Below are 27,557 nucleotides of genomic sequence, written 5' to 3'. Positions count from 1 at the left end.
TGATTCCCATGTCTAATAACTTATTTTAATTCTTTTGGCTCAAGTTGATCCAACAAAAGAAATGATTGTACCAAATAATTCTTTAAAGATGGCAGAAGTAGTACATTGTTTAGGCTCTGTTATTGTAATTTCTATCTGCATTAATACTAATGTGAAATGCATTGATTAACCTTGGATATATGCTCTTTATTATGAAAAGCTTAACTCTAATAACATGGGGAGAAATTACTGCACGCAGTGTAAGGTCTTAACTATCACAAGAAAAATTAATTGGCATTTAAATACTAGAAGGCTATTTTTTTTAAAAAGCTGAAATTTCAGCCATCAGTAAACTATCCTATTAGATGATCTGCAACAGTCAATTGTCATGAAAACAGAAACCCATGTCCCCAATTTAGACTGACATTGGCTTTAATTTTGTTATTTAATGAGATGAGTTTCACAGCATGAACTCTTTTGGTTCTCTAGATACTTGGACAGTGTGACGAACAAGGACAGCACATTGCCACCCATTCCTCATCTTCATTCTCTTCTCAGTGACGATGGGGATCCTTACCCTGAAGTTGATATCTTCAAATTAATTAGGAGCTCATATGATGTGAGTAACTAGCTGTGTATTCAGTCATACCTAATGTGAAATCTGATTTGGGTAAATTGGTCTGTGGTGGGTTGAGGACTTTTGTTGAATGTTATTGATGTCTGACTGTATTCAATTACATTCAGAAATAAGGATGATCCATGTTCAGGAAAGTAAAGAAAAGCTGTACAAAGGTTATACAATCACACATACTGAATTGCAGATAGGCTAGATGATTCGGTGGCAATTATTGATTGTATCCTTTAATCATCCAGCTTGCTCAGGTTGTTAAGCTCAGTGCTTTGTCCATTGTTGATTTAAGGATGGAAGTAACTAGAAAACAAGCAATTGTCCACATAACTTTCCCTAATTGTTGTCCTTAGTGCCAATTTTTTTAAAAAATCTTAACATTTTAAGAGTAAGCCCTTGGGTGCTACAGTTTAATTTGGCGAAGTTTGTGATTAATGTCTGTTACAATGAAGTGAAACTTTATTGCAACATATTGAAAATATACTGTCTCGGTTGTGTTTTTAGATAGCAGACAGCTGATGGTGTGTTGCAAAATCCTTCACACCCTTATGATACAAACTATCACAGTGATGTCACCAAATTAAATGGTAGCATACCAGAAACTTACACCTGACACAAAAAAATAAGTTAACATTTATCATAGAAATTTATAGCAGGGAAGGAAGCCATTCAACCCATTGGGTTTGTTCTTTCTCTTCACTAGAACAATCCAAAACTAATCTCACTTCCTTATTTTTCTCCTTAGTCCTGAAGCTTCAAATGTTTATCTGTGCTTTGCCTAAAAGACACAGTGGCTCTTTCTTGACCATTCCTTGTGGAAGTCTTGAACCTATGATTTGAACAACTTGATGCCACAGAAATTAAGCATTGAGAGGATCAATATAATGAAAATCCCACCCTCATCTCAGCTGTATTGTCTGGTGGAATGCTGAGTTGGCTGACAAGCCTAAAAACTGATGAGTCCCTACCCAAGGTGTACCAGAATCATAAGCTTTTTGATATAAAAGCCTAATCCCCTGCCCTTTGTGTTATGTCCATTTCTCACTATTTGTTTTGTGGTGCACAAACAGCTGACGAATGTTACTGTTAATTAAAGAGGATGTAATGTCTAGATTTCTATTTAACAGAAAACAGCCCATTAAATGGGATTTTAAACCCGCACCACCCCAGATTAATCATCTTTGATTTTTGATTGCTCAAAATCTAACTGTGTGGAAAGCTGTCATCATATTCAACAATCTCCAAACCAAACACCTGTGAAATTCACAGAATTAAAATTTCCCATGTGCCAGATGCAGAGTGCTTTCTCTCTTTTCATAGGGATGCATACTGAGTTCAGATTGGTAGATTTAAGATGTAAGGAGCCAAATTTGCATAGAAGTACTGCTTGAGTTTAACCAACTCCATTGCAGTACCAAAGGACTGATGCATTGGTAAAAGTGCCATCTTTCAAATGCGATGCTAATCAAAACATCTGCCTATTTGGGTGGATGTACAAGGTTCAGTGACAGTTGTTTTTTCCCTCCCAAAAAATCACATCCCAGCCAATTTTCATCTCTCAGTCAGCATCACCAAGACAAATTAACTGATCATTAAATTCATTACTGTTTGTGGAATATCACTGTATCAAATGGACTGTGAAGTGCTTTGGGATGTTCTGAGGTCATGAAAGGTGAATGCGTTCTTTCCTTCCTTCAACATTGTGTACTCAATAGCAGCTAGCATTTTTATATCTTTAACATTGGAAAATATTTCTAAGTGTTTCCAGCGTACAGAATCAGACATAGATTTGATAGTGAGTCAAAGAAGGAGATGATAGAATGGGTGACTTGGTCAAAGAGGTGGCTTTTAAAGAGCCGTTCAAAAGAGGAGAGGAGGTGGAAAGGTTTAAAAGGAATTCTAGAGCTTAGGGTCTAGATGACTGAAGGCACAGCCACCAATGGTGGAACAAAGAGAGTGAGAGACACAAAAGGCCAGAGTTGGAGGAGCGGTAGAGGGGGATCTGGATTTTCAGCCTTCTTGGAACAGGCCAGCAAACATTAGGGGTGGGTGGAGTGCATAAAATGGGAGTGAAGTGTCTGTTGTCTTCCCACAGCCATGGCATTTTACTAGTAGCAGTGAAGGCAGATGGTCTTCCAGCTCAGAGGCCAATTGAACTACTTAGGTGGCCAGCGAAGGCTTCCTTCTGCCGCCGATGGGATTTTCCCAGTGGTGGGTGGGCCCTGCATCATGTAGGGAAACCACCTGGTAAACCCTGGTGGCCTCCTTACGGGCATGAGGGTTGTGCCCTCATATCCTGGCACTCTGTGGCCCATGGAGGGGGCCCTCTGGCGGCAATAGTTTCCCCTGATGCATCCTCCCCCTCCCCCCAACACCTCACAGAAGCATGCCTCACCATTCCCAAGAGCCCCATACTGGACTTCGCTGGTTGAGAGGGTGACCAGCTCCCATGGCAGTCTTGACATCCAGGCGCAGTCCTAGCAGTGGCTATCGCTCTCGGTGCACCGCTGAGCTGCCGGCAACTCTTGGGGGCAGATGCCTGTCCTTTAAAAGGACGAGAGCCCTGACGGCAACTGGTTAGTTAACAGATGGCTGAAAAATGCGATGAGGCACCGCACAAAAGGCTGAGGTGGGATGCCCCGTTGTCAAGGGCCACCTCCATGCTGATTAAAATTATTGCCGGGGAATGGCGAGGCCATGGAGTGATTTAAATAGGAGGATGAGAATTCTAAAGTAGAAGCGTTGGTAGTCCAAGAGCACAACAGTGATGGCTGAATGGGACTTGGCAAGGGTTAGGATATCAGCAATAGAGTTTCAATGAACTCAAGTTTTATGGAGGGTGGAAAGTGAGAGGCTGGCCAGTAAACCATTGGAATATTAGAGTTTGGAGGTAACAAAAGTATAAATGAGTTTAGCCACAGAGAAACCAAGACAGGGGCAGCAACTGACAATGATAGAGGTGCAAGTAAGCAGATGGTCTTTATGATGGAAAATATGAGTTCAGGTTAGAATTCATAGAAATAAAACCCTGAGGTTCCAAACAGCCTGGTTCCGCCTGAGTCAATGGCTTGGGAATTGGGAGCAAAGATTTGTGACAGGAGCTAAAGATGATAACTTTTGTATTTCTGATGTTTAATTGGAAGGAATTGTGGCTCATCCAGGTCTGGATATTGGACATGCAGTTTGACAGCAGAGGCAATGGGGAGGTTGAAAGAAGACCATCAGTAAAGGGATGATCATGTGACAACATGCCCATTTCACATCATTTTGTCTAAATAGTGTACTACACTAAATCATCTCTCTTGACAATATTGTTGCAGCAAGATAAGAAGTAGTGGAATGGCTCCCCTCTCTTTCCACCACTTGGTCAACCTCAATAGGTGTTTTAAAAGAATTCAGTTGCCAATTCAGTGAGTGTTTAACTGTCTAAGTGCTGTGACTGTAAAAGACTCTCATAGACGGGCTTTCTGGTAAATTTTGCAATAAAAGGAATTATATTTTTTGTACCCTACACCTGATATGCAAAAATAATAAACACTCCAACTCTCTCTCACACATGGATTCAAGAGATTTGCGCGCACACTCACACAGAAGTAAGTTACAAAGAGGGAAGGTAGGTAAATGGTTTAAGAGTCCCAAACAAAAGTCAATCATATACAGATCCTGTAGATTGATGACTTGGACGGTTTCAGGCTGGGTTTGGTGAGCTTTCCAGATTCTGCATTGAGACGATTTAAATTGTTGATGGATGATTTCTGTCTCTTCTGCTGGAGTCAGCAGCTGCTTGATTTATCTGAAAGATACTGTCTGCCGTGTTTGGCTTGTCAAAATGCAGACAAGACACACTTGCAGAACGGCTTGGGAGAGAAAGAGACAAAGGACCACAAGCCGTCATCTTGCTGTTACTCGCACATGGGCCAGGATTTTCTGGCCCACTTGCGGTGGGTCCTGCCGTGGCAGATGTGGTGAGCCAGCCAAAAGTCCATTGACTTAGCCGGGACTGGAAGATCCCACCCGTGGGCGGGGCTGGAAAATACCACCTATGGTCTTTGCGCACTGACCTCGAAAAGCAATTTCTCAAAACAAAGGGTTAGCTTGCTTATCACATGATCTCCATTCACAAACTGGCTAGTTTCCAAATGTAGTCACAGCAAGCTGGGGAACCCTCATTCAAAATCTATTGTTTGAAGTGATGAGAATACGTGGCAGGGGGTCCCCTTCTCAGCTGAGGTCCATTGTCCAAAGTGGCTGAGTCTAGTGGCTTGGTCCACACCCCACTGATTACACAGGTTATGTCTGGATGCTTTGTGAATGGTTCAGAAGATGGGTTCATTCGCACTTGTTTAAGTTTCTAAACAGCCCAATTCAATTCTGATTGCTTTGTAAATGGCAAGAGTAGTTTTGTAGCTGATCGGCCATCTTAGGAACTGCTGTTTAAGTAATTAAAAAAAAAACTAAACAACATTTCAAAACTTTAGTGACTTCAGCCTAGTCATTACACAGTCATTTTTTGATATAAAACAAACAGGTTTTTAATGACAATATCATTATTGATAACCAATAGAGGAAACATAGAAAGATAGAAAATAGGAGCAGGAGTAGGTTATTCGGCCTTTTGAGCCTGTTCCGCCCATCACGTTTATGAGAATTAGTGTTCTAACTCCCTCGCTGGTTTTCTTTACTGAAAAATGTTAGGCGAGATTTTCTTGAATTAGTGGAATAATTTACTAACCATATTCAAACCAGATCTCTGAGGGACTTTTTCACATTTTTTCATGATCAATTACAAGATTGGTCAGAGTTAATTACAAGAAAGATGTGACTTCGTGTATGTAAATAAAAGTTTATTAAACATGTATATTCAAAAAAAATAATGCATATTTAGAAACAGTTTTGGAAGCTCAGTCCCTTTACATGATTTATTATGCTGAGGTAATAGATACTGCAGTCTACCTATAGCTGTTGCTGAGGGATGAATGACATGGTTTTTTTGTGTATGCTTGTCTTTTATTGAATTTATGGGAAACTACAGTGATTCAAAATTAAAACGTTTTAGACAATTCTGAAATTGCAGCCAGTTTCATGACCGTACGCTAATTATTTCAGTACTATTTGAATTTAGAAATAATTGTTCTCTTGTGCAAATCTGTAATTTCCATTTTTATATATTAATCACTACAGGAAGGAAAAGACAATGCATGTCATGTAGCTTTGCTTAACTGCAGGCTTTAGTTATGAATGCTGTCCATGTTTATGTAAATTCCCAGACTCTGGGATCTGGATTTAAAATATTGAATTTTGGCATGTCAGTTTATTTTATCCACTGCTAATATTCTGCATTTTTCTTTTATCATTTGTTCAATGTCTAAGATGTTAAAATAAGCAAATTACTTTGAAAATTTTAGTGCAAAATTTCATGTAATGCATAAGAATACTGTAGAAGCACTGGGTGCAATTTTACTCCCCTCCCACCTACCCTATCACCCCCACCCCAGCAGATTGGGGGCATTGGGAGTGTAAAACTGAGTGGTATGGTGGGGCACTGTCTCTCTTGCCTACTGGGATTTTACCTGCGGTGGTGCATCAGGTAGTCCCCCAGCTCGAAGACCAATTGAGGCCCAGAGTGGACACCTATGGGACTCCTCCTGCCATTGCTGGTATTTTACCTTGTGGTGAGGCCCAATGGAGACCACCCTCTCACGGCGCTACCTTCTTAAGGTTGGATGGGCAGCATTCTTAACAGCTTTAATTACTTTGTTAATGGCCTTAATAGGCCTTTGCCTGCGTGCCCGCCAAACTGACAATCTAAATGACGTGCAGTGATGTCGGGACGGCCGCCCGAAGTCACCGCGCATCATTTTACAAGCTGGCCAGCGGGCCCCACCCCCGCTCGCCGACGGGAAAATTCTTCCCCACGTTTTAATGCAACCATTTCTATAGCCCCTTTTTTCCCTTTATTGCAGTTTAATTAGTGCAATTCCTGTTTATGTGCAAGTGTGGTGCACTGAAATCTCGCTTTAATGAGACTTTCCATCTTTGAACCTTAAACTTTCACCTTGCAATCTGATTGGGCTGATTGATCAATGTGTCAAAAACTATCTTGATCTGGTTTCCAGTTATTTCCCATGCTTGTTGGTGTAATGTAGGTGAGGAGGGAAAACAAATCAAATTTCAAGATCACTTAGCACAAAGAGTGGCGTGACTTATTGCACAAGCAAATAGATGTTTTAAATGGTGTGAAGGAACTGTAAATTCAAAAGTTAGTCATACGGATGCGTGAATTTCTGAATGTTTTTGAAAAGAAATGAAGATTTCATGAAGGATTGGGGGTAAGAATGAGAAGTGGAATAGGAAATCAAGCATGAAACTATAGGGTGTGAATGAAATGCTGTTTAGGAAGGTTAATCGCAAACTCCAGCTTGGAATTGCTTGTTGAAAGTTGAGGCTAATGAGGTTGCCAAAGAACTTTTTGTGGAAGGCTTTGAAGCATAATGTGAACTCTTGTGTCATTGGAAAATTAAATCAATTAAAAAATGTTTTAAATCCCCTATTAACAAAAAGCCGTGCAGTGAAAAGGGGGAGATTGACAAACCCACTGCAAATAAATGGACTGAGGCGTGTTGTTGGGTTTGTTAGCAAAATATCCACCTACTATTTCCTTTGCCCTTCGGGGCAAAGATAACCATATTCATTATCTGGAGTGTTTCCTAGAGTACGTAGGAGACTGCTAAGGCTGATCTGTGGCTGGAAGGTTCTGCTGCAAATAGGGCAGGATACCGCAGACTTGAGTTTCAGACAAGTTGCTGGCTCTGGATTTCCCCTCCTTGCATTTTCCCTCTGCCTCTGATATGCACTTGCTTTCGAAGGAGGCTGCAGTGCTTTTTATTTGGTTGAGCCAGGTTCAGCGATCCTTGACAAGTTTCTCCCAGGATTCAAAGTCAATATCAAAACTCCGAAGGGAAGGCTCCAAAGTGTCCCTATATTGCTTTCTTTGACTGCCATGAGAAAGCACCCCATGTTCAAGCTCTCCATAGAAGATTTGCTTTGGTAAGCAAGTGTCAGGTGCTCTGGCTACATGACCAGCCCTACTCAGTTGTAACTGTCTCGTCATGGTGTGGATGACCTCTGTGTCTGGTATTTTGTCCTGCCACCTGATCTTCAGAAGCTTCTGAAGGCAGCTGAAGTGAAAGTGGTTGAGCTTCTTGGCTTGGCGCTTGTTCACAGTCCAAGTCTTTTATGGGTAGAGCAGAGTGGGCAGGAATACTTCTCTTTCAGCTTTCAGGTTGGTATGCAGCCTTGCTTCTCTTCATTCCCAGATGTTTGAAGTCTGCCGAAGGCTACACTTGCTTTAGCAATTCTTCTATGTATCTTGTTGCCGATATAGATGGCTCAAGAGAGAGTGCTGCCGAGATAAGTGAATTTATCCACTGCTGACAGGTTCTGCTTATGGATTGAAACCTTGGGCTCAAGATAGAACTTTCCTAGACCTGGTTGGCGCATTACTTCAGTTTTCATCGTGTTGCTCATAAGGCCAAAGCTGTCACATGCATTGGAGAACAAGTCATGCTACATTGCTTGTCCAACTCTGAACCAGCAGCTAGTGCATAGCTATTGACAAACAAATCGCTAAGAATGTCCTTGGAGGCCTTGATCTTTGCCTGGAGTTGCCTCAGATTGAGTAGCTACCCATCCATGTCATATCTGATTTTGATGCTAGGATCACCATCATAGAAGACATTGGAGAGCATGGTGGAGAAAAACATGCTGTATATGTATGTACATGTAGATTTACAATTATGACAAGAACAGACTTTCTATTGTATTCTGCCTGACCAAACTCGTGTAACAAATGGAGAGAAGGCGAGCAGAGACAGAATAAGAATAGTATGTCTTATATAGTTGTGCACTACATTTGTGGAAAGATGACTGATGCAGAAATCATTTCCCTTCTGAAAGACTTGGGGGTGAGCTTTAGAGAACTGCCAAAAGTAGAGAGGTATATTGTGCTTTGTTTTTTTGAGTCATGAGTCGGTGAAAGAAGTCCAATAATGTCTGATCTCCACCAAACAAAATCTCAGTGCTTTGCAACATAAAATAAGTTCAAAATTTCAGCATTTTCTTCAAAATGTAAGATGTTATACTATATTTACCTTTTGCTAGGTTAGAAAAAGTTTAGGCAAATAAAGGCTTCTATGCATTCAACCAGCCTTGATTTGTGTTGTTTCGTGCTTCATAGAAATTGTTGTTACATCACAGTTGGTGAGGTGCCCATGACTGATTTGCAAACAAGCCTGTTTTCTGTACTTTAGAAAGTATATGAATAGGTTTGATTTCTCTTTTTGTGAAATGTAGCTTCCATCAATCATTACTAGGGTTATTTTAGATTTGTTAATAGTATACAGTATATTCAGTGCATGTTTAATCTTTTCAGAAATTTGGTAGTATCAGAGCAGATGTGATTGAGCAGATGCGTTTTAAGCAGCGACTACGAGTGATCCAGACTCTTGAAGACACCACAAAGCGTAATGTTGTGAGTACAGTTATGCAAATATTCTGAAATGCTTCATTTGAATTCCAAATAGAGTACAAAATGTATTTGCTTTTTACTCTAAATGTATGCTTTATTTTTAATTTCTTTATTATATCTAGGTTCGAGCTATTGTGACAGACACATCATTCACTATAGATGAACTGGAAGAACTATATGTCCTTTTTAAGGTAAACAAGTTTCTGGTGTCAGTGGTGTTTTTGGCTAAATTAGCATGTGAACTGCTTCTTGATTAAAATCCATGGCCAGAAATAATGGGACAGTTGTAACTTTTGAACAACTGTGCAGGAATCATCTTGAAGATGTATGGGTAATTCAATGCTGCTGCTGGTGTTCAAGCTCCATCCTGCAATGTAAAAATTGAGGACCCAGCAGCATCCCCATGTTGTAGAACCAGTTATGACCCAATTGTGCAAACAATCAAGCTGTTTCAGTCTTCTTCCTTGTGCTGACATTGCAATTTTACAACTGCTCTGTTGATTTAGCGGGCACTGTTCACTGAATATAAAAGTTACAATGGATGAAATAGTAGCACAGTGATTTCAATCATTCTTTCCAATCTCTGGAATCTGAAGTTGAATCCAGCTCAGAATTTAGAAGTTGATTTCTCTAGCAACTGATAAAAGATTTGAAATCTGTCTCAGTTTAGTTTCCAGTCCATAGCACAATTCTGTTTATAGTTCAACGTTGAGCCTGGTTCCATTCTTCTCTATCTATTTAATTGTATCCAGAGTGTCACTTGCAATTGCCCCACTTCTCCTTCCTGCACTGTTACATCTGGTGTTCCGTAAGGATCTATCATTGGCCCCAATTTTAATTGCTCCACCATGGTTAGCTGCCTAGACTTTTAAACTCAGGAATTCCTTCTCTACCTCTTTCCTCCTTTAGAATGCTCCCTAAAGCCTACCTCTTTGACCAAACCTTTTGACCATCTGCCCTTATATATTGCCTTATGTGGCCTGATGTCAAATTTTGTTTTACAATACCCCTGTGAAGAACCTTGGAGCATTTTATTACCTTAATGGCTCAATAGATATAGAAGCTTGTTTTTACTGTGCCTATCAAACATATTCCATTTACAGGATATATAATTATTACTGAATTCCATTTTCCTGCCAGCAAATCCTTAACAACTCCAGAACATTTATCATCTTGTCATGTCCAACATCCAACCTGCGCTTGCAGCTATTCACAGACAATAGCTCAGCGGCACATTAAACATTATGCTGCAGCAATTAATCATCCCAATCTATTAGCATTTCTTTAATCCTTAGTGCCAATGCCAACCAGATTTATAAACACTCTTTTTTAGAAGCACTCTTTTTTAGAAGAGAGTTAACTAATCCTACATCATGTTTTCACTGAGCGTGTATGTTCTGCACTTCATGACTTTGTGTGACTATCAGAATTCTTCTGATAGCTCATCCAGGGATGAGAAATTCCTGCCTTTTGGCAGAATTCAAACCCCTTCAATTATAGAATTCCATCTTTTGAAATGTTTTTTCCGACCTCTGGCTCCTGCTTTGCATAGTCCTTTGCTTCAGTTTCACTTGTACATAATCCAGCACAGTTTTGTTCTGTTTATGCATGATCACACCCATTGCTACCTTGATTGACTGCTTGACTGCCAGAACTGCAGCAGTTATTGGCTGAGTATTACGTGCCAGATTCCCTAGTCCCTCCTTTCTTTCTTACCTCACATGAGGAGAGGTCTATTTGTTGCGCGTTAGTGGTGGATTTTGTTGTTGTAGAGGCGGAGGATGGGGCGGGCCCTTCCTTCAGACCTGGAGTGCAATGAGTGGATTTGAATAAAGGTTTTCAGCCTATCCTAAACACACAACTGCGAAACTGGCAAAGAACTCCAGCAATGGTAACGTTCCATGGCTCGAACCACATGCTGGCCTGACATGAGTGTCTGTTCATGTCAGCTGTCGCGTGAAGGAGGTACAGCCAACTCTCATCACTCGGGTATCACTGATATTTTAGTAGGATTTGTATTCTGTTCCTCAAAATGAGGTAACTGGAAAGTCAGCATCCCAGCCAGATCAGGTGGCTGTTAGATTTTGAGTCCATAGGTGAGCTCAACTGCATTCATTTCATGGTACTTTTACAATTCCCGGTGTGTTAGATGTGACTTTCAGTGATGTTCAAAAGTTTGTTGGTCCAAAGATACCAGTTTACAGTTGTTAACAGTAATTAAATCATTAGCAACTGCAATAGTCATTAAATGGTTGCTGCTGGTACTCATTAGATCACCCAGTTATCCTTACATGGAACGAGGTCAGACACTAATGTTTGCCATGATTTTGCTGATTTCTCTTCTGACCAGAGGTTGGCTGTAAAATACTTTGTCCTCCTGAGCAAACATACATTGAGAAAACATTTTTGAGCAATTTGACTAGAAATTGTTTCTTAATCACCAGTAAATATACAGATGAAAATGCTCTCATATAATAAAAATATCTTTACTGATAATGTAAATGAGATGTACTCAGATGATTTGATTGGGGCTGTGATTTTTCATTTTGTCGTTTCAATGATTCGTGTGCAGGTTAATACTTACAATTTACAAACACAATTTATAATGTCCCTTAGGAATATGATGACTACTCGTTTACCCAACCAGTAGAAACCGAGCTTGAAGTTCATACTTCCAATGGATGAGTCTCCCTCAATCTTGATGTCTCTACCTCTCTCATTATGACCCACCTTTAAGACCATCCTTTGACCAAGCATTTAGTTACCTGTTCAGATATTCCTTGCTTTGTGCCCTAGTCAATTTTTGCCTGATTATGCTTCTGTGAAGCACTTTTTTCTGCATTAAAGGCATAGATGCAAGTTGTTCTTGAATTGCATGATGGGCTTGAGTCACTCCCTTTACATCTAGGATTTGCTAAAAGCCAAAAACAAACCAGTCTTTGACACAAGTTTATGAAGAAGTTTTCAAGGTCATGATCTGGTGTTTAGTATTTAATTCATCCTGTATTATATGTACTAGCTGCATTAAACACTGAAATGTTGAAATGCTGAGGTCACTTGGTGATTTCATACAAGTGCATTGGTCCATAGCCTTTATGGTAATAGAAGGTAAACAATGAGAAAACTAAACCCACTTGAAGCCTGATAATTCCACCAATTTGAAGCCTAGAAGCATTTGCATTTCACTACAGATCAAGTGGTAGTGTCCCTGGACAAGTAATCCAGAGGCCCAAGACTCAGTAATGATTAGCATAATAACTAGCATTGATTGTTGTGGAAACCCATCTGGTTCACTAATATCCTTTAGGGAAGAAAATGTGCCTCCTTACCTGATCTGGCCTACATGTGATTCCAGACCTACAGCAATTGGGGATGGGCAACAAATGCTGGTTGTGCCAGTGATGTCCACATCCCATGAAAGATTAAAAAACATTAAAAAAAATAAAAAGTGCTATAATTTTCCAACCACTCACTCTGCATTGACTTTGCTGTTTTGCACTATAATGTGTACATGATTCCTTGTCACAAAATTTCAGACCTTTTTGTCTTCACCCACTATCATCCCTGTTAACCTGTCTTGTTAATTTTTGCCCTCCAGTTTTTTGTATTCATTCTTCGGTTATGAGCATTGTTGGCAAGATCAGCATTTATAAACCACCTCTAATTGCTGTCAAGAAGGTGGTGGTAAGCCACCTCCTTGACCTACTACAACCTATGTGGTATAGGTGCACCCACCGTGCTATTAGAACAGTTCCAGGATTATGTCCATGCTAAATAACAACTTGTATCTAATATAATTCAGTATTTTAAACAACAACAATTTGTGTTGATAGAGCACATTTAGCAAGGTAAGATATTCCAAGGAGCATAAAGCAAAATTTGACACTAAACCACTTAAGCCAATATTAGGGCAGGTGGCCAAAAGTTTGATCAAACAGCTAGGTTTTGTTATGGCACAGCCGATGGTAAATGCTGAGTTGTTCAAATCCCAAAGGGAAACTTGAAACAACTGACACATTTTGTTTTGCAATTTGTATAAATTGAGACGTGTGCCTTGAATTCAGTAGTAATAAGACCACCAAGTCTTATAGGTTTTTACAAAACTAGATTAAACATTTATTAATAGAAGAAATGATCTTAAAGCACATACATAGATGTACAATTTCCTACCATGCTAACTTCTAAATCCCCTAATTAATCTGACTCCCAGTTACACTTCGTTAAGGCGACAGTAAGACTCATAGATCTTAAAAGACCCGGGCAAGGTGACACACAATACCCTATACCAGTCGAATTCAAAGTGAGTTTTATTAACTTCAGTTCTTTGAAAACAGCAGCTTGAGGCATAGGTGCTGAAGGCTTTTCAGATCTTAAAAATGCCTACCCTTACACACAGCCTTCGCTCCGTTATACATATGAATGCAAATTCCCATTGTTTCACTATGGGCAGAATTTTGCCCGAGGTTTACAAAATTTCGGTCACCAAAACGGGGCCCACCGCCATTTTGAGTGGGCGGGCCAATTAACGCCCACTCAGCGGGCTGCCCGACGGGAAGTGCGCTTCCTGTGCGGGGGGGGGAGGGATTCCCCAACTGTCAAAGTGGGTTCTTTCGCACATGCGTGCGAAAGAGCGCACATCTCCCAAGAGCTGTCTCAGGGAGATTACTGACAGCCTAAAAAACTTCAAAAATATAAAATAAAAAATTATTAACATGTCCCCCTCATGTGACAATGTCACACGAGATGAGACGTGTTAATAAGAAGCACAGAAACTTTATTAAAGTTTTTAAAAACGGACATGAAACCTCATCCCGCCAGTTGATGAGGTTTCATGTTTTTTCAGAAGCCCGCTGGGGCTCCTGGCCAGCCCACCAACCTTAAGGTTGGACGGGCAGGGTCTTTAATTATCTTAATTATCCTGTCAATGGCCTCAATTGGTTATTAATAGGTTGGCGGGCGGACAGCTAATTTCGCTGTCCGCCCGCCTTCCTAAAGATTTAAACGTACCGGGATGATGTCGGAGGCCCCCAAATCGCCGACGGGAAAATTCAGGCCTATGTCTTTGGACTTTACCTTCCTGATCATGAGAATTTATTATAGTACTAATTTTAGCAGCAATCTTAGGGGAAAAATAAACACACTGGGTGGGATTTTCTGCACCCGCCTGTTGCCGGGATCTTCTGGGCCTGCTGCAAATCAATGGACTTCTGGCTGGGGCACCACCTCGCCCACGACAGGGCCAGAAAATCCCGGCCACTGTTTCTAAACTTCATCTGGCTAGGTGTAATATTTCACTCCCTCTTTTGAAAACAATCTAGTCTGGTTTATTTAAAAATGCAAATGACTTTTTACACCTTATATTCTAAACATCCCCCATGTTTACCATGTTTACATCAAATCCCTTAGACCAGTTGCCTTTAATCTAATTAAGCCTCACAACACACACACATACAGACACAATACCACTATTTTACAATAAATTCCAATAACATTAAGAGAATTATTATATCTTCCTGACAGTTTAAAGAAGTGTCTTAAAGGAGAAAAGAGAGGCCAAAAGAAATTCCCAGAGCTTAGTTCCTTAGCAGCTGAAGGCACATCTACCAGTGGTGGAGCAGTTAAAATCAGGGATGCTCAAGAGGCCACGATTCGATGAGTGCAGAGATCTTGGAGGGCTGTAGAGCTGGAGAAGGTTGCAGAGATAGGGAGGGGTGAGGACATATGGGATTTGAAAACCAGGATAGGAGTTTTGAAATTGAGGTATTGCTTAACCAGGAACGAGTATAGGTCAGCAAGCACAAGACTGATGGGTGAATGGGACTTGGTGTAAGGCACAAGCAGTAGAGTCTTGGAGAATGCAAGCTGATGAGTGCAGTTCTACTCAAATAGGTGTCTGTGGAGAGGTGTGGGAGGAGGAGGAGGAGGATGATGTGATCATCCATGGAAAAGACGGCAACCTGGCCAAAAAGGATGAGAAAAGAGTTTATTTATTTGTCGCGGTCACATGGGATATCATTTATGACTGTGAAGAGAACTGTTTTGGTACTATAACAGGGAATCCTGATTGGAGGGATTGAAACATTGAGTTCCAAGAAAGATGGGCACAAATTTAGGAGGCAACATTGGAGAAGAAAGGGAGATTGGAGATGGGGTATTAGCTTGCAAGGAGGGAGGATTTTATTTTATTTGAGGACTGGGATGATATGGCAGACTTGAAGAAGTAAGTGACAGTACCTGAGTAGACCAATGAAGGCCGTATTTGCATATTTTTAATGTATTTATCATTTCCACTTTAATGCCTAAACAGTAAACTCTGAAATTTGCAGTTGGCCATCTTTCTTAAACTAACTACAGATCTTTTGACAAATATAACCTACACAGCCTTTCAAATTTGAAATAAAAACTGACAATGCTGGAAATATGCAGCAGGCCTGACAGCGTCTATGGAGAGATAAAAAGAGTTAACATTTTAGCTCGATGACCTTTCATTAGTTTGGACGAAGGATTGTTGACCTAAAATGTTAGCTCTGCTCTTTCTGCAGATGCTGCCAGACCTGCTGCATATTTCCAGCTTTTTCTATGGTACTTCACTTTTGTGTTAACTACTAAAATTTGCCTTGTTAAACATGTTCTTTGGGGTTATTTTGAATAGTTGTCATAATGCAATATAAATACTGCTTCACTTCTTTAATATTCAGCACTTGAAAATTGTTAACATGCTGATCTTTTGTATTTTGTCATACTTAGGCTGAACATCTCACCAGTTGTTACTGGGGTGGAAACAGTAATGCTACAGAACGCCATGACCCTAGTCTGCCTTATCTTGAACAGTATCGTATTGACTTTGAACAATTCAAAGGATTGTTTGCACTTCTTTTTCCCTGGTCATGTGGTGCACATTCAGATATACTAGCTGCACGCTTATTCCGTCTACTAGATGAGAATGGAGACTCTTTGATAAACTTCAAAGAATTTGTCACAGGATTAAGTAAGTAAAAATTTATTTACAATTCACAATTTTGTAAGACTTATATTGCTTATCTTTGGTACATTGTGCCTACTCTTTTTAATAGGCAAATGGAAAAGTTATTTTGTATAGCATATCTGCTAGCTGAGCATTCAAATCATTTGATCTAACAATTTGAAAAAGAAATGAGAACAACAGAGGATTCTGGTGATATTTTCATATTAACAATTTAAATAATCAAGACAATAAATTAATATATACCTACAGTATACAGTGTGATAGAACATAGGTTTGAGGGAGGTTAGTCCAAGTGAGCTTGATGCCGAGAAATGCTATGGACTTGTCATGGTGAGCAAATCTGATAGTTAATCAGTTTCATTTACCTGCTCTCCTATTGGCATAGAGCTGGGAATAACATCTCACTGCAGTCCAGTTGAAATGCACTAAAGTTTTTCTAAACACACACAAACCACTTATTATGACTTTCATGTCTCGTTTTGCCAAATAGAGTTATCCAGTGCTCCCAAGGTCAATTATTACACCTGTTGTTACTCTTGTGTTTGATCCAAATTAATTCCTTTCAATGATTCAATGGAAATTAACTTACGTTCTTGAAAATAATAAACTTCACATGGTTAGTACTAATGGTACATCATTCGTTGTTTTCATTTAACCATAGTCTTTTAAAGACCTGTGTTTCTTAAAATAAATATTTTTATTGTAATGGTTTATAACTACAAAAAGATCTCAAATCAGAATGGGGAAAATCCAAAAACTGAGCTGGACAGTGATTGTGTTTATTTTTTTAAAAAGTAGATAATCTTTTCAGACCTTTTAATCAGGTTCTGTAATTTGTTTTCATAGGTACAATGTGCCATGCAGATCTTGTAGAAAAATTGAAACTGCTGTATAAAATACATGTACTTCCTGGTAAGAAACCTAATTACTTGTTTTGGAATCATGTTCCTTTGAGGTAGTTACTTGAATACAGTTTGAGTAGAAAGCATTCATTTTTTAAAAAACATATTAGTATTAAAATAATTTTCCCTCGTTGGGGTAAGTAAATAAAGTTGTTCTAAAATTGTTCATATTTTACTGCTGTGTGCATAAAATGTTAATGTGCTATGCTCCATAAGGAAATGATTACTGACTGGTCTTTTATCTGATGTCACCTGAATTTGCAGACTTTCCATAGTCTCCATGGAGAAGAAAAAATTACTGTAAAATTAGGGTGCATCCTACAAGGCAGGAAACTTCAGTGAGGAAGAAAATTTTAAATTACAGTCGCAAAAACTTTAATTTGCATATCGGGTTTGTGTATATTAATATTATGGCCATTTTATATTTTACCTATCCTATCTTCCGTTATCACTGAATTTTCACTTTGAATCAGAATTTCAGACATGAATCTGTAGACAAGTGACAGTGCAAAATGGCACTTGCCCTCTTCTGTGGCCGCTAATGTCCATCAGCTAGTGCCTCATGAAATGCATGTAAAGAAAGCCCCTCTGTGCAACTGCAAAGCACCATTCCATAGGTCAGCACTACAGCATGCTCCAAGCAGGTTCAGCCAACTTTCGGGTCAGAACTGACCCTTATTGCCTTTGCGTGTGCAATAACTATCCTGCATGGTAGGCACAAGCATCCTCATAGCAGGTGAGGCAGCTTGATATCAGCACCTCTGCTAACCCAAGTTTCTGCATTCATTCATAGGTTTCTTGGGCTACAGAAATGGCTGGGAGCATCTCAGTAGGTCGAGCCAAATACAGTGCCAGCTATTGATCATCCCGGCATGGCTCCTTTTACACAGTACCATGTAACACATAACTTGGTATCACTTAGGTGCTTCTCGAACAGTCGAGCACAAAGGCTAGTTCAGCATTCATATGTCATTGTTTTGACATCAGGAATCTACTGGCATAGTTTCCTTTTGGAAAAGGGCCCTCGAACATGTCTACCCCAAAGTGAGATTTGTTGCCCCACACTGCAGATGCAGTAGTGTGGTTGCCAGCAGGATGACACTTAACCTGCTTGGTATGCCTCCAAAGCTCTTCCTGTTCCTCTCAATATATCGGCATGAACAACTCTTGATGCAAACTCTAATCCTGATAAGTGAAGTTTCGGAGAAAAATGACATCTGCATAAAAGCTCTTGGAAGCTGAAATGCCGTCAGTAAATTAAAAAGAAAATAAACAAAAATATTTACATGAAAAATATGCTAAAAGACAATTTGAGGCCTTCTTCCTAATAGGTTTTCATGGACATGTTGGGAACTTGGTGACAGCCAGAAAATGGTTTAGCACTTTACCTGCCCCCTTGTAAATATGAAAGGAAATTCTACTTGCAATAAATAGGGAATCTGTGCACCAACCTTTCGGTGTCTCCATACAGGAAAATTGGCTCCCATAATCAGTACGGAATGAGACTGAATTCCACCCCCATTACTCTGTCATTATAACCCCATTTTCCAACACAAACAGCCCTATTGCTTTTTAAGATTTTATAACGTAACCTAAATTTTTCAGGAAACCTAAAGGTTTCAGTTAGGTCAAACCATAAATCAGAGGGCTATCAGCATTCTACTGGTTACAAAGGGAACTTCTAGATTCAAAAGGTTCCTTTTAAGTCTTTTTGAGAACAAACATAAATGATTTTTCTGTTTATTCATTAATGTCCTTAGAACCATTTTTTAATGAACAAGAGGACCCTGATTCTGCGTTTGAAGCTACACAATACTTTTTTGAAGATATAACACCTGAAACTGTACACGGTAAGTTTTATGCTTATTTTGTATTAATTTTTATCTAAATATTTGTAAGGTTTATGAATCAAGACGAGAGATTGCATATTATGGGCCACATTGACCCGGTTACATCAGAAATGTTATACAAACAGGACTGCAAAAAGGGGAGCCTTGTGGGATTGAGCCTTATTATCTAATAGATGTGAGCAGCATGCTCCTGAAGGCTTGGCTTTGTGGTTTGGACAATGTGACAGAAAAAGCTGGTGGATAAAACACAGATGAAGGTTGCACTTGGGAAGAAATTCCACACACCTCAGTTCCAGATGCGCTCTGAGGAGCATACACTCTGACAGATATCCTCCAAGAATTTTGCCTACTTTGTGATACTGGGTAGGATGGGGCTCTATTAGAGTTACCTAACACACCTTGTTGCTGAAACAGAACTCTGCAATCAATTATCACCCATCCAGAATGGGCCAGGGACAATGTGCAAGAATCAAAGGGAAAAATGCATCGGTTGCAGTTTTTTGGAATTTTTAAAGCCCCTCAATAAATATAAATATGTTTGAGGGAGCTTCAAGTCTGTAGCCCAACTTCATGGAATGAGAGACTGAAGTAGTTAACTGAATTATAGCCAAACCCTATTTTTTAAAATAAGTACATAATACTGCTTTAATCCCATTTCTGTTGAGCACAGCTGTGAAGTTAACCAAATAAACTAAAAGTAAAAGCAAATCATAGACACCACATGTGAAGAGAACAGAGAAGCTAATGTTTTGGGTTTGGAACCTTTTTTCAACTGAACCCTAACATACCTGGTTTGTGTAAATTTACAGTAATTAGAGTTTGTAGTCTTAGCAGCAAAATAATACATTTTTTACATTGGTTTAATTCTCGTATGATTACAAAACAGCATGATGTCCAACTTATTGTCAGCAATACCATTGTAGTTAGGATCCAGGATGATTTTCTTAGGTGGCTGGGGGTGGGGGGTGCAGTAATTTTTCTCACAGCCTACTAACACTGAAACAAAAACTCTGGTTTTGTGCAAAGTACTGTGGATTCTGGAAATCTGAAATAAAAATAGAAAATGTTGGAATTACTCAGATTTGGCGGAACCTGTGAAGTGAGAAATAAATAGTTAATGCTTTGGTCTAACGAAAGGTCACAGACCTGAAATGTTGACCTTTTTTCTCTCTTTACAGATGCTGCCAGACCTGCTGAGCATTTCCAGCATTTTCTGTTTTTGTTAACACTGGTCAAAATTTGTGAATGGAATGTGTTGATTTCTGACTGAGTTTACAAAGTTTGTAACGGATTTAGAAACCTGTTGCCAAAACAGTAATCAAGCTGATAGATTGGCATGGCACCAGACAGGATTTCTTCCATTTATACCACATGAGATTTTTCAGTAAAGCTCCACCTACCTGCATAATCTCCATATTCAATAATTCACTTAGCTTTCAAAACCCTGTCAATTTCTGTCATGAATATATTCATAAACTGAGCATTCCCAGCTGTCTGGGGTGGAGAATTCCAAAGATTCACAGTCCTTTGAGGAAAGATATTTCTCATCTCAGTCCTAAATGGCTGGCCCCTTATTCTGAGACCCTGACCACTATTCTGGACTCCGCAACCAATGAAAACGTCCTCCCAACATCAGCTCTGTGTTCCATTGGGATGAGGGCCAGTTAAAACGGGCTGGAACCAGTGTCCTAGCAAATCATGTGTAGATAAGATTTTAAACTAAAAAAGATAAGAGGAGGGTTCAAGGACGGGAAAACAGCATGATGTCCAATTTATTGTCAGCAATACCATTGTAGTTAGGATGCAGGGTGATTTTCTTAGGTCGGGGGGGGGTGGGGGGGGGGAGTAATTTTCAATTTAGTTTAAATCAAGGCCATAGGGCAGTATGGCAATTCGGGTAAAGATAAGCGCAGTGTGCCAGGAAGAGACAGAAAGTTTAAACAGTGCATTAGTGAAATAAAGTCAAATCAGGGAAGAATGGTAAAAAGTTAAAGTTTATAGGTGCATTATCTGAATGCCCAAAGCATACAGAACATGATAGACATATTCATGGCACAGATAGAGATAAATGGGTTTGATCTAATAGCTCATTACAGAGATGTGATTGCATGGTGACTGAGGTTGAGAACTAAATATTCCAACATACATGATGTTTCAAAAAGACAGAGGAAAATTGAAAGGGAGGTGGTTGGGGGTGTGGGTTGAGGTGGAGCAGTTCTGATAATGAAAGATGAGATAAGGAGAGTAGGGAGGAGGATCTTGGCTCAGAAGAGCAAGAAGTAGTAGTAGTAAAGATGGATTTAAGAAATAACAAGGATCAGAAAATGATGGTGGGAGTAGTTTATAGGTGTCTTCAGAGTATTAATCAAGAAAGAAGAGCAAGATAAGATCAGCAGAGTGTAACAAAGGCAGTGTAGACTAGGCAAATCAAATTGGATAAAGTAGTTTGAAGGATAATTCCATGGAATATATTTGAGTCAGTTTCCTAGGACAATATATTGTGGAACCAAAGTAGGGATATTTTAGATCTCTCTTTGTGTAATGAGAGGGGTTTAATTAGTAACCTCACAGTAAGGGATCCTCTGATTGCAATCATAGCATGATAGAAATTCATATTGGGGAGAATTTTCTCCCCGTCAGGGGTGTTGTGCGGGGGCAGGCATGAGTGGGTGCACAGCCGATTGGCGCCCCCGATTGGCTGGGCGCCGCCATATTAGGCCCGCCCAGCATGACACGCACCTGGAAGTTGCCTGAGTCAGGAGTGCGCTTTTTCGTTTTAAGTTTTAAACAGGTTAATAAAGTGTTGAAAAAAATTTTATGACATGCCCCCTCATGTGAAACTGTCACATGAGCTGGGACATGTGCATTAATTTTAATAATTTTTCTGAAAATTTTAAATAATTCATGAAACCTCATCCCGCCCGTGGATGAGGTTCCATGAAAAATACAACGGCCACCTGGGCTCTTCGCCTGCCTACCAACCTTAAGATTGGATGGGCAGCTCAGCTGATTGCCTTAATTGCTTCTTAACAGGCCTTAATAGGTCTTTGACAGTTCGGCGGGTGCGCAGCCACCTGCCAAACTGAAAATCTAAATGACGCGCGGTGACATCGGGATGCATGCCCAACGTCACCCCGCATCATTTTACACCTCGGCGAGCGGGCCCCGCCCCACTCGCCGAGCGGAAGATTCTGCCCATTAAGTTGGAGAGTGATTTTTAATAAGTACTAAGTTAGAGTATTGAGCTTAAATCAAGCCAATTACATAGGTTTCAGGGGCATGTTGACTAAGGTAGATTTGGAAACTAGATTAAAAGGTATTACGGTAGATGAGCTTTGGCAAACAGTGAAAATTGTAAAATATTTCTTTAAATGAATCTACATTCCATTGAAAAATAAAAACTTCATGGGAAAAGAGATCCATCCATGGCTAACTAAAGAGGGTAAGGATAATATTAGATTTTAAAAAAGAGGCTTCTAATATTGCCAAGAAGAGTAGTAAATCTGAGGATTGGGAGAGTTTTAGATACAGGCAAAGGATGGCCAAAAAACTGAGAGGGAGAAAGTAGGCTAGGAGAGTAAACTAGCCAGAAATACAAAAACAGGATGTAAAAGCTTCTATAAGAATGTAAAAATAGTGAAGATAAATGTGGGGTCCCTTTATATACTGACCAAGGAGAAATTATAATGGGGAATAGCGAAGTGGCAGAGATGATAAATATTTTTAATCTATCTTCACAGTAGAAGACATGATAAGCAGATTGGAGATAGTGGGGAACCAAGGCTCTAATAAGAATGAGGAACTTGAAATAATTAATCTTAGCTAGTAAAATGTACTGGAGAAAATATTGGAATTGAAAACTGACAACTTCCATTAACCTGATGGCCTATATCCTAAGGTTCTAAAAGAGATGGCTGCAGAGATGGTCGATGCACAAGTTGTGATCTTCCAAAATTCCCAATTGAATGTTCTCTGTGGGCACAGTCCCAATGAATTGGACAATAGCAAATGTAACCCCACTATTCCAGGAAGGAGAGAGAAAGGAACCAGGAAACTATAAGTCAGTCGGCACGAAAACACTGAAATCCACTAAGGGACATGGTAACATGGCACTTAGAAAATAAAAATATGATTAAGCAGGGTCAGCCTGATTTTATGAAGGGAAAATTGCAAATCTGAGTTTTTTTGAGGATGTAACTAGCAGGGTAGATGAATGGGAAGTATATTTGGATTTTCAAAAGGCATTCACTATGGTGCCACACGAAAGATTGTTGCATAACATAACACTCACAGTGTGGGGGTAATACTTTAGCATGGATAGAGGATTGGTTAACAAAAAGAAAACAGTTGTAATAAACAAGTCATTTTCATGTTGGCAATCTGTTATTAGTGGGGTGCCACAAGGATGAGTGCTTGGATTTCAGCTATTTGCAGTCTTTGTCAATGGCTTACAGGGACTGAATCAATGCATCTATGTTAGCTGATGGTACAAAGTTAGCTGGGAAAATAAGTTGTGAGGAGGACACAAAGCATTTGTAAAGGGATATGGGTAGGTTAAGTGAGTGAAAAAGAAGGTGGCAGATGGAGTATAATGTTGGGAATGCAAAGTTATTCACTTTGGTAGGAAAAATATCAAAACAGAATATTTTTTAATAAGGTGAAAGACTGGGAAATGTTGGTAGTCAGAGGGACCTGGACAAATCACAGAAAGTTAGCATGCAGGAACAACAAGCAATTACCAAAACAAATGCTATTACAGAGCAATGGAGTATAAGAGCAAAGAAGTCTCGCTGCAATTATACAGAGCTTTGGTGAGCCCTGTTTACATCTTTGGTCTCCTTACTGAAGGAAGGATATACTTGCTTTAGAGAGAGAGTGCAACTCAGGTTCACTAGACATATTCCATGGATTAGGGGATTTTCCTCTGAGGAGAAATTGGGCAGACTAAGCCTTTATAAAATGAAGGTTCTTTGTAACTTGCACTTAATAAATTTTAAAGGATTTGCAATATTATTTCTACCCTGGGTGTTGGTTTTGTGACTGGAAGAATTGCAGAAATTGAAAGTTAATATTGACAACTCCATTGTGGTAACCAAAGATGTATGAGAGCTGTTGGTTCTGCTAGAGAGCAGAAGTTTATAAAAAGGTTAGAATTGCTTTATGGAGTATATGGTGTTCAAATTTATAATTTGACAGTGGAACTTTGTAGAACATAATGGACCAAAGTTTGCTGGAGCAGGGAATCTTGCAGCTTATACCATTAGGTGGACATTCTCTTGTACGCTTCAGCTCAAAAACTTGTGCTGTACTTGCTGGAAGTGCAAGCTGAGAATGGCAAAGAGACGACAGTCTGGCACTTATGGTGGAAGCAAGTCAGGCACGAAAAGAGAAATGAGGAGAGGGGAAAAAAGACTGGTTTAAGAGAGAGGGTGAGAAAAAAGGGAGAAAGGGAAAAATAAAATATTTTAAAACTTGCACACTGCTAATGGTGTGAGTCGTTAACATGCTGTTAAGATTCGGCCCAAAATAGCAGTTTTGACCACATCTGATTAACTGAATTGGTAACAAATACTTTATTTATTCTTAGTTGTTACAGATGTTGAGTCGAGAGCAAAACATGAAACAGAAGATGGCTTTGTCACTGTAAACCTGAGGAATGAGAAAGGTAGACAGATTATAAAACCTAATGTTTCACAAGCTGATTTCAAAAAGTTTAAATCATTTTAAAAGTGAGGTATTAATATGCTTTTAAATATAATTTGCACAAGGATATTGATTAATTTAATTAAGCTATTGTCGTGAACTTTTTAAAATAATTTTATAGCCATACATTTTGTCAACTTGGATTTTACTCTATTGCAGTTGAGAAGCGACCAAACCCACATGATTATCGACATTACATCAGGATGTGGGCACAAGAAAGGGAGCCTAAGTTGGAGAGTATCAAAGATCTACCTAAACTGAATCAAGTAGGTATCAGTCCTTTGATATCAAAACCAGTAACTAACATGTCAGTATTTTCTAAATTACTGATGATAAAGGCATGTTTATTCCTAATTCTTTGCAGGAGCAATTTATTGAACTATGCAGAACTCTGTACAATATGTTCAGTGAAGATGCGAATGAGCAAGAATTGTACCATTCCACTGCAGCTGTAACCAGTTTACTTTTGGAGATTGGTGAAGTAGGAAAACAGTTTGTTAGTCAGGCAATACAGGAACCAGGCAGAAGTCATGACAATAACAGTAGAGAGCATCCAAAAAAGGAAAACCAACCATTGCATTACGGACAGGGGGATTCTTTCTGTTCGATCCCTGATGGAATGAATGATGAAAAACTATCTTCCAGTGAGCTACAGGATATTAAACTGGATGACAGTTCACCAAAAGACAATGGGGTGTCTTCAGCAATGTTGATTTCAGATGATGAAACTAAAGATGATACTTCCATGTCCTCATACTCAGTTCTGAGTGCTGGCTCTAATGATGATGATAAGCTACAGTGTGAGGACATCACAGAGGATACAGTGCTTGTGCGTAATAACAATGAGACCCCTCTTACCAGGAGTAGTAGCACAGACAAAGATTGGGCTATCACCTTTGAGCAGTTTTTGGCCTCCTTTCTAACTGAGAACGCTTTGGTGAGATACTTTGAGAAAACTGGGGTAGTGATGCCCAGGATTACAAATGCTAAGAATATCAGAATGATGGGAAAACCAATCACCTCAGCAAATGACTATGAGATCTCTACAATCTCGGGATGAGGAAGTTGCTGCTGTTTAGTCAACAGATTACATGAAGTGATCTCTTATAAACCTACCATATAGACCAATATAATGTTTAGTCAACTAAGTGTACAGTAGTTTCAGAAAAAAATGTCCAATGTACTGTATCTCCTTGTATTGTAAATTATAAGTAATATTTAGGTGAATTATCCTCTCTTAACCCCATGTTTCATTGTATATTGTTGAACTTAAGATTTAATTTAAAACATACTCTCTAGAAAACTGGAGTATCTGCACTTTGATTCCATGCTGCTTTATAAACCAGTTCAATTATTATGTTTGTTTATTAATCATTTGTAACCAGTGATTCCTTGTAACTTTATATGTTTATCAGTGTCTCTTTGTTACTGAAACCATTCCTGGAAATTTCATTTTTATACTAGACACAGTACTAATACAACTTCTAAGTTTTGTTTCAGAACCGAAGTTGCTGTTTTTAAATTGGATTTTTCCCTCTTTTTTGAAAGGATTCTTAGGGATATTGGCTTGACCTTCAAAATGAAAGGCACAATGTATAGAATAAAATTAAAACAGAGTAAAAGCACTGTGTAGGGATGGTTAATTTGTTGATGCTTTGTTCTCATCAGATGCCTAAAAGCAATTAGATTTTCGTTTAATCATAGAAAGATTTTAGTTTAACTCTTCATTGCAAGTGTGCTTTTTCTTTCAACAGAATGGATAATTGTGTGCAGTTTTCTCCCTCTGTCCCGATGTGTGTCATTTTCTCTCTAGGTCCTATATGTTCCACATTTATTGATCCCCCATCTCTCTGATCAGTATATAACTTGTGGTTTCCCCCTCTATTTGGCCCAGGGTATATTTATGTTTTCCTTTCTCCATCTATAATTTTTGTCTACAATGTGTTTCCTGGTTAATGCTTAATCCAGGGAACAAATTGAACATACTTGATGACTGAGTCTGTACAGTCCCCTGAGATAAAGAATTCCAAAGGCTTGCCATCCTCCTGAGTGAAGAAACTCCTTCTCGTCTCAGTCCTAAATGGCCTACCCCTTATTCTGAGACTATCTTCCCTGGTCCTACACTACCCGCCACCAAGCAAGGGGAATCATCCTTACTGCATTTACCTCATTGAGCCCTGTAAAAATTTTGTATGTTTCATTGAGATCGCCTCTCATTCTTCTAAACTCTAGAGAATACAGACCCAGTCGCCTCAACCTCTCCTTAGGACATCCCCCATCCCAGGAATCAGTCTGGTAAAGTTTACCTTTAATTGATTATTTAATGGCCTTAACAGGCCTTTTAATTGTCGGCGGGTGTGCTGCTGAGCCCAACGTGCGCCCGTTGACTGAACTATTGCACGACTGCGTGTTAAGTCGGCATGCTCGCCTGACGTCAACACGCATCATTTCACGCTCGAGCGGGTCAGGTATGGGCAATGAATGCTGCTCTAACCAGCGATGCTCACATCTCATAAATGAATTTTTAAAAAATACCATCCAGCAGTCACTTCTAAGGCCACAGAAGTGCTGAGTTATTCCCCTAATTATTGAATCCCCTACCACTTCCACTCTTCCTCCTCTCTTTCTGTGCTGCTGAGCCACCCCTGGTGCCACAGAATTCACTCTGTCTGCGCTCCTCCGAGGAACAATCACCCTCACCAGCATCCAAAAACAAAACCAGTTAGTGAGCGAAATGGACTAACGGGACTCCTGCACTACCTGCCAGATTCTCCCAGGTGGTTACCCATTACTCTGCCTGTAGTGTCTTAACTTGTGGTGTGACCACCTCCTTGAACGTGCTATCCACATAGTTCTCAGCCTCATGGATGCGCCATGATGACTCCAGCCATCGCTTGAGTTCCGAAAACCAGAGCTCAAGTTTCTGCAGTTAGTGACACCTCCTGCACATGGCCATCTAAGCCACAGAAAGCGTTCAAGACTC

At 39.7% G+C, this 27,557-nt stretch overlaps 1 protein-coding gene across 3 annotated transcripts in view; it reads left to right on the top strand.

Moving 5' to 3' along the window:
• The window catches only part of tbc1d9 (TBC1 domain family, member 9 (with GRAM domain)), a 74,332-nt gene extending 48,136 nt beyond the window's left edge, over nt 1-26,196 (top strand). For 2 of the 3 annotated variants that reach the window (XM_078539201.1, XM_078539191.1), the window contains exons 13-21: nt 469-598; nt 9,039-9,137; nt 9,257-9,325; nt 15,882-16,122; nt 16,966-17,031; nt 18,782-18,871; nt 24,459-24,536; nt 24,734-24,840; nt 24,939-26,196. In XM_078539201.1, coding sequence (XP_078395327.1) covers nt 469-598; nt 9,039-9,137; nt 9,257-9,325; nt 15,882-16,122; nt 16,966-17,031; nt 18,782-18,871; nt 24,459-24,536; nt 24,734-24,840; nt 24,939-25,634 — 1,576 coding nt within the window. In that variant the 3' untranslated portion in view covers nt 25,635-26,196. The remainder of the gene's footprint in view (nt 1-468; nt 599-9,038; nt 9,138-9,256; nt 9,326-15,881; nt 16,123-16,965; nt 17,032-18,781; nt 18,872-24,458; nt 24,537-24,733; nt 24,841-24,938) is intronic. The other variant, XM_078539211.1, reaches the window with a different exon arrangement.
• The last annotated feature ends 1,361 nt before the right edge of the window (nt 26,197-27,557 follow it).

Source organism: Cetorhinus maximus, chromosome 1 (assembly GCF_964194155.1).
Source record: "Cetorhinus maximus chromosome 1, sCetMax3.hap1.1, whole genome shotgun sequence".
NCBI classification, from domain to species: Eukaryota; Metazoa; Chordata; class Chondrichthyes; order Lamniformes; family Cetorhinidae; genus Cetorhinus; species Cetorhinus maximus.
Note: the sequence above shows the minus strand (reverse complement) of the source record. Positions and strands in the feature narration are given on the sequence as shown.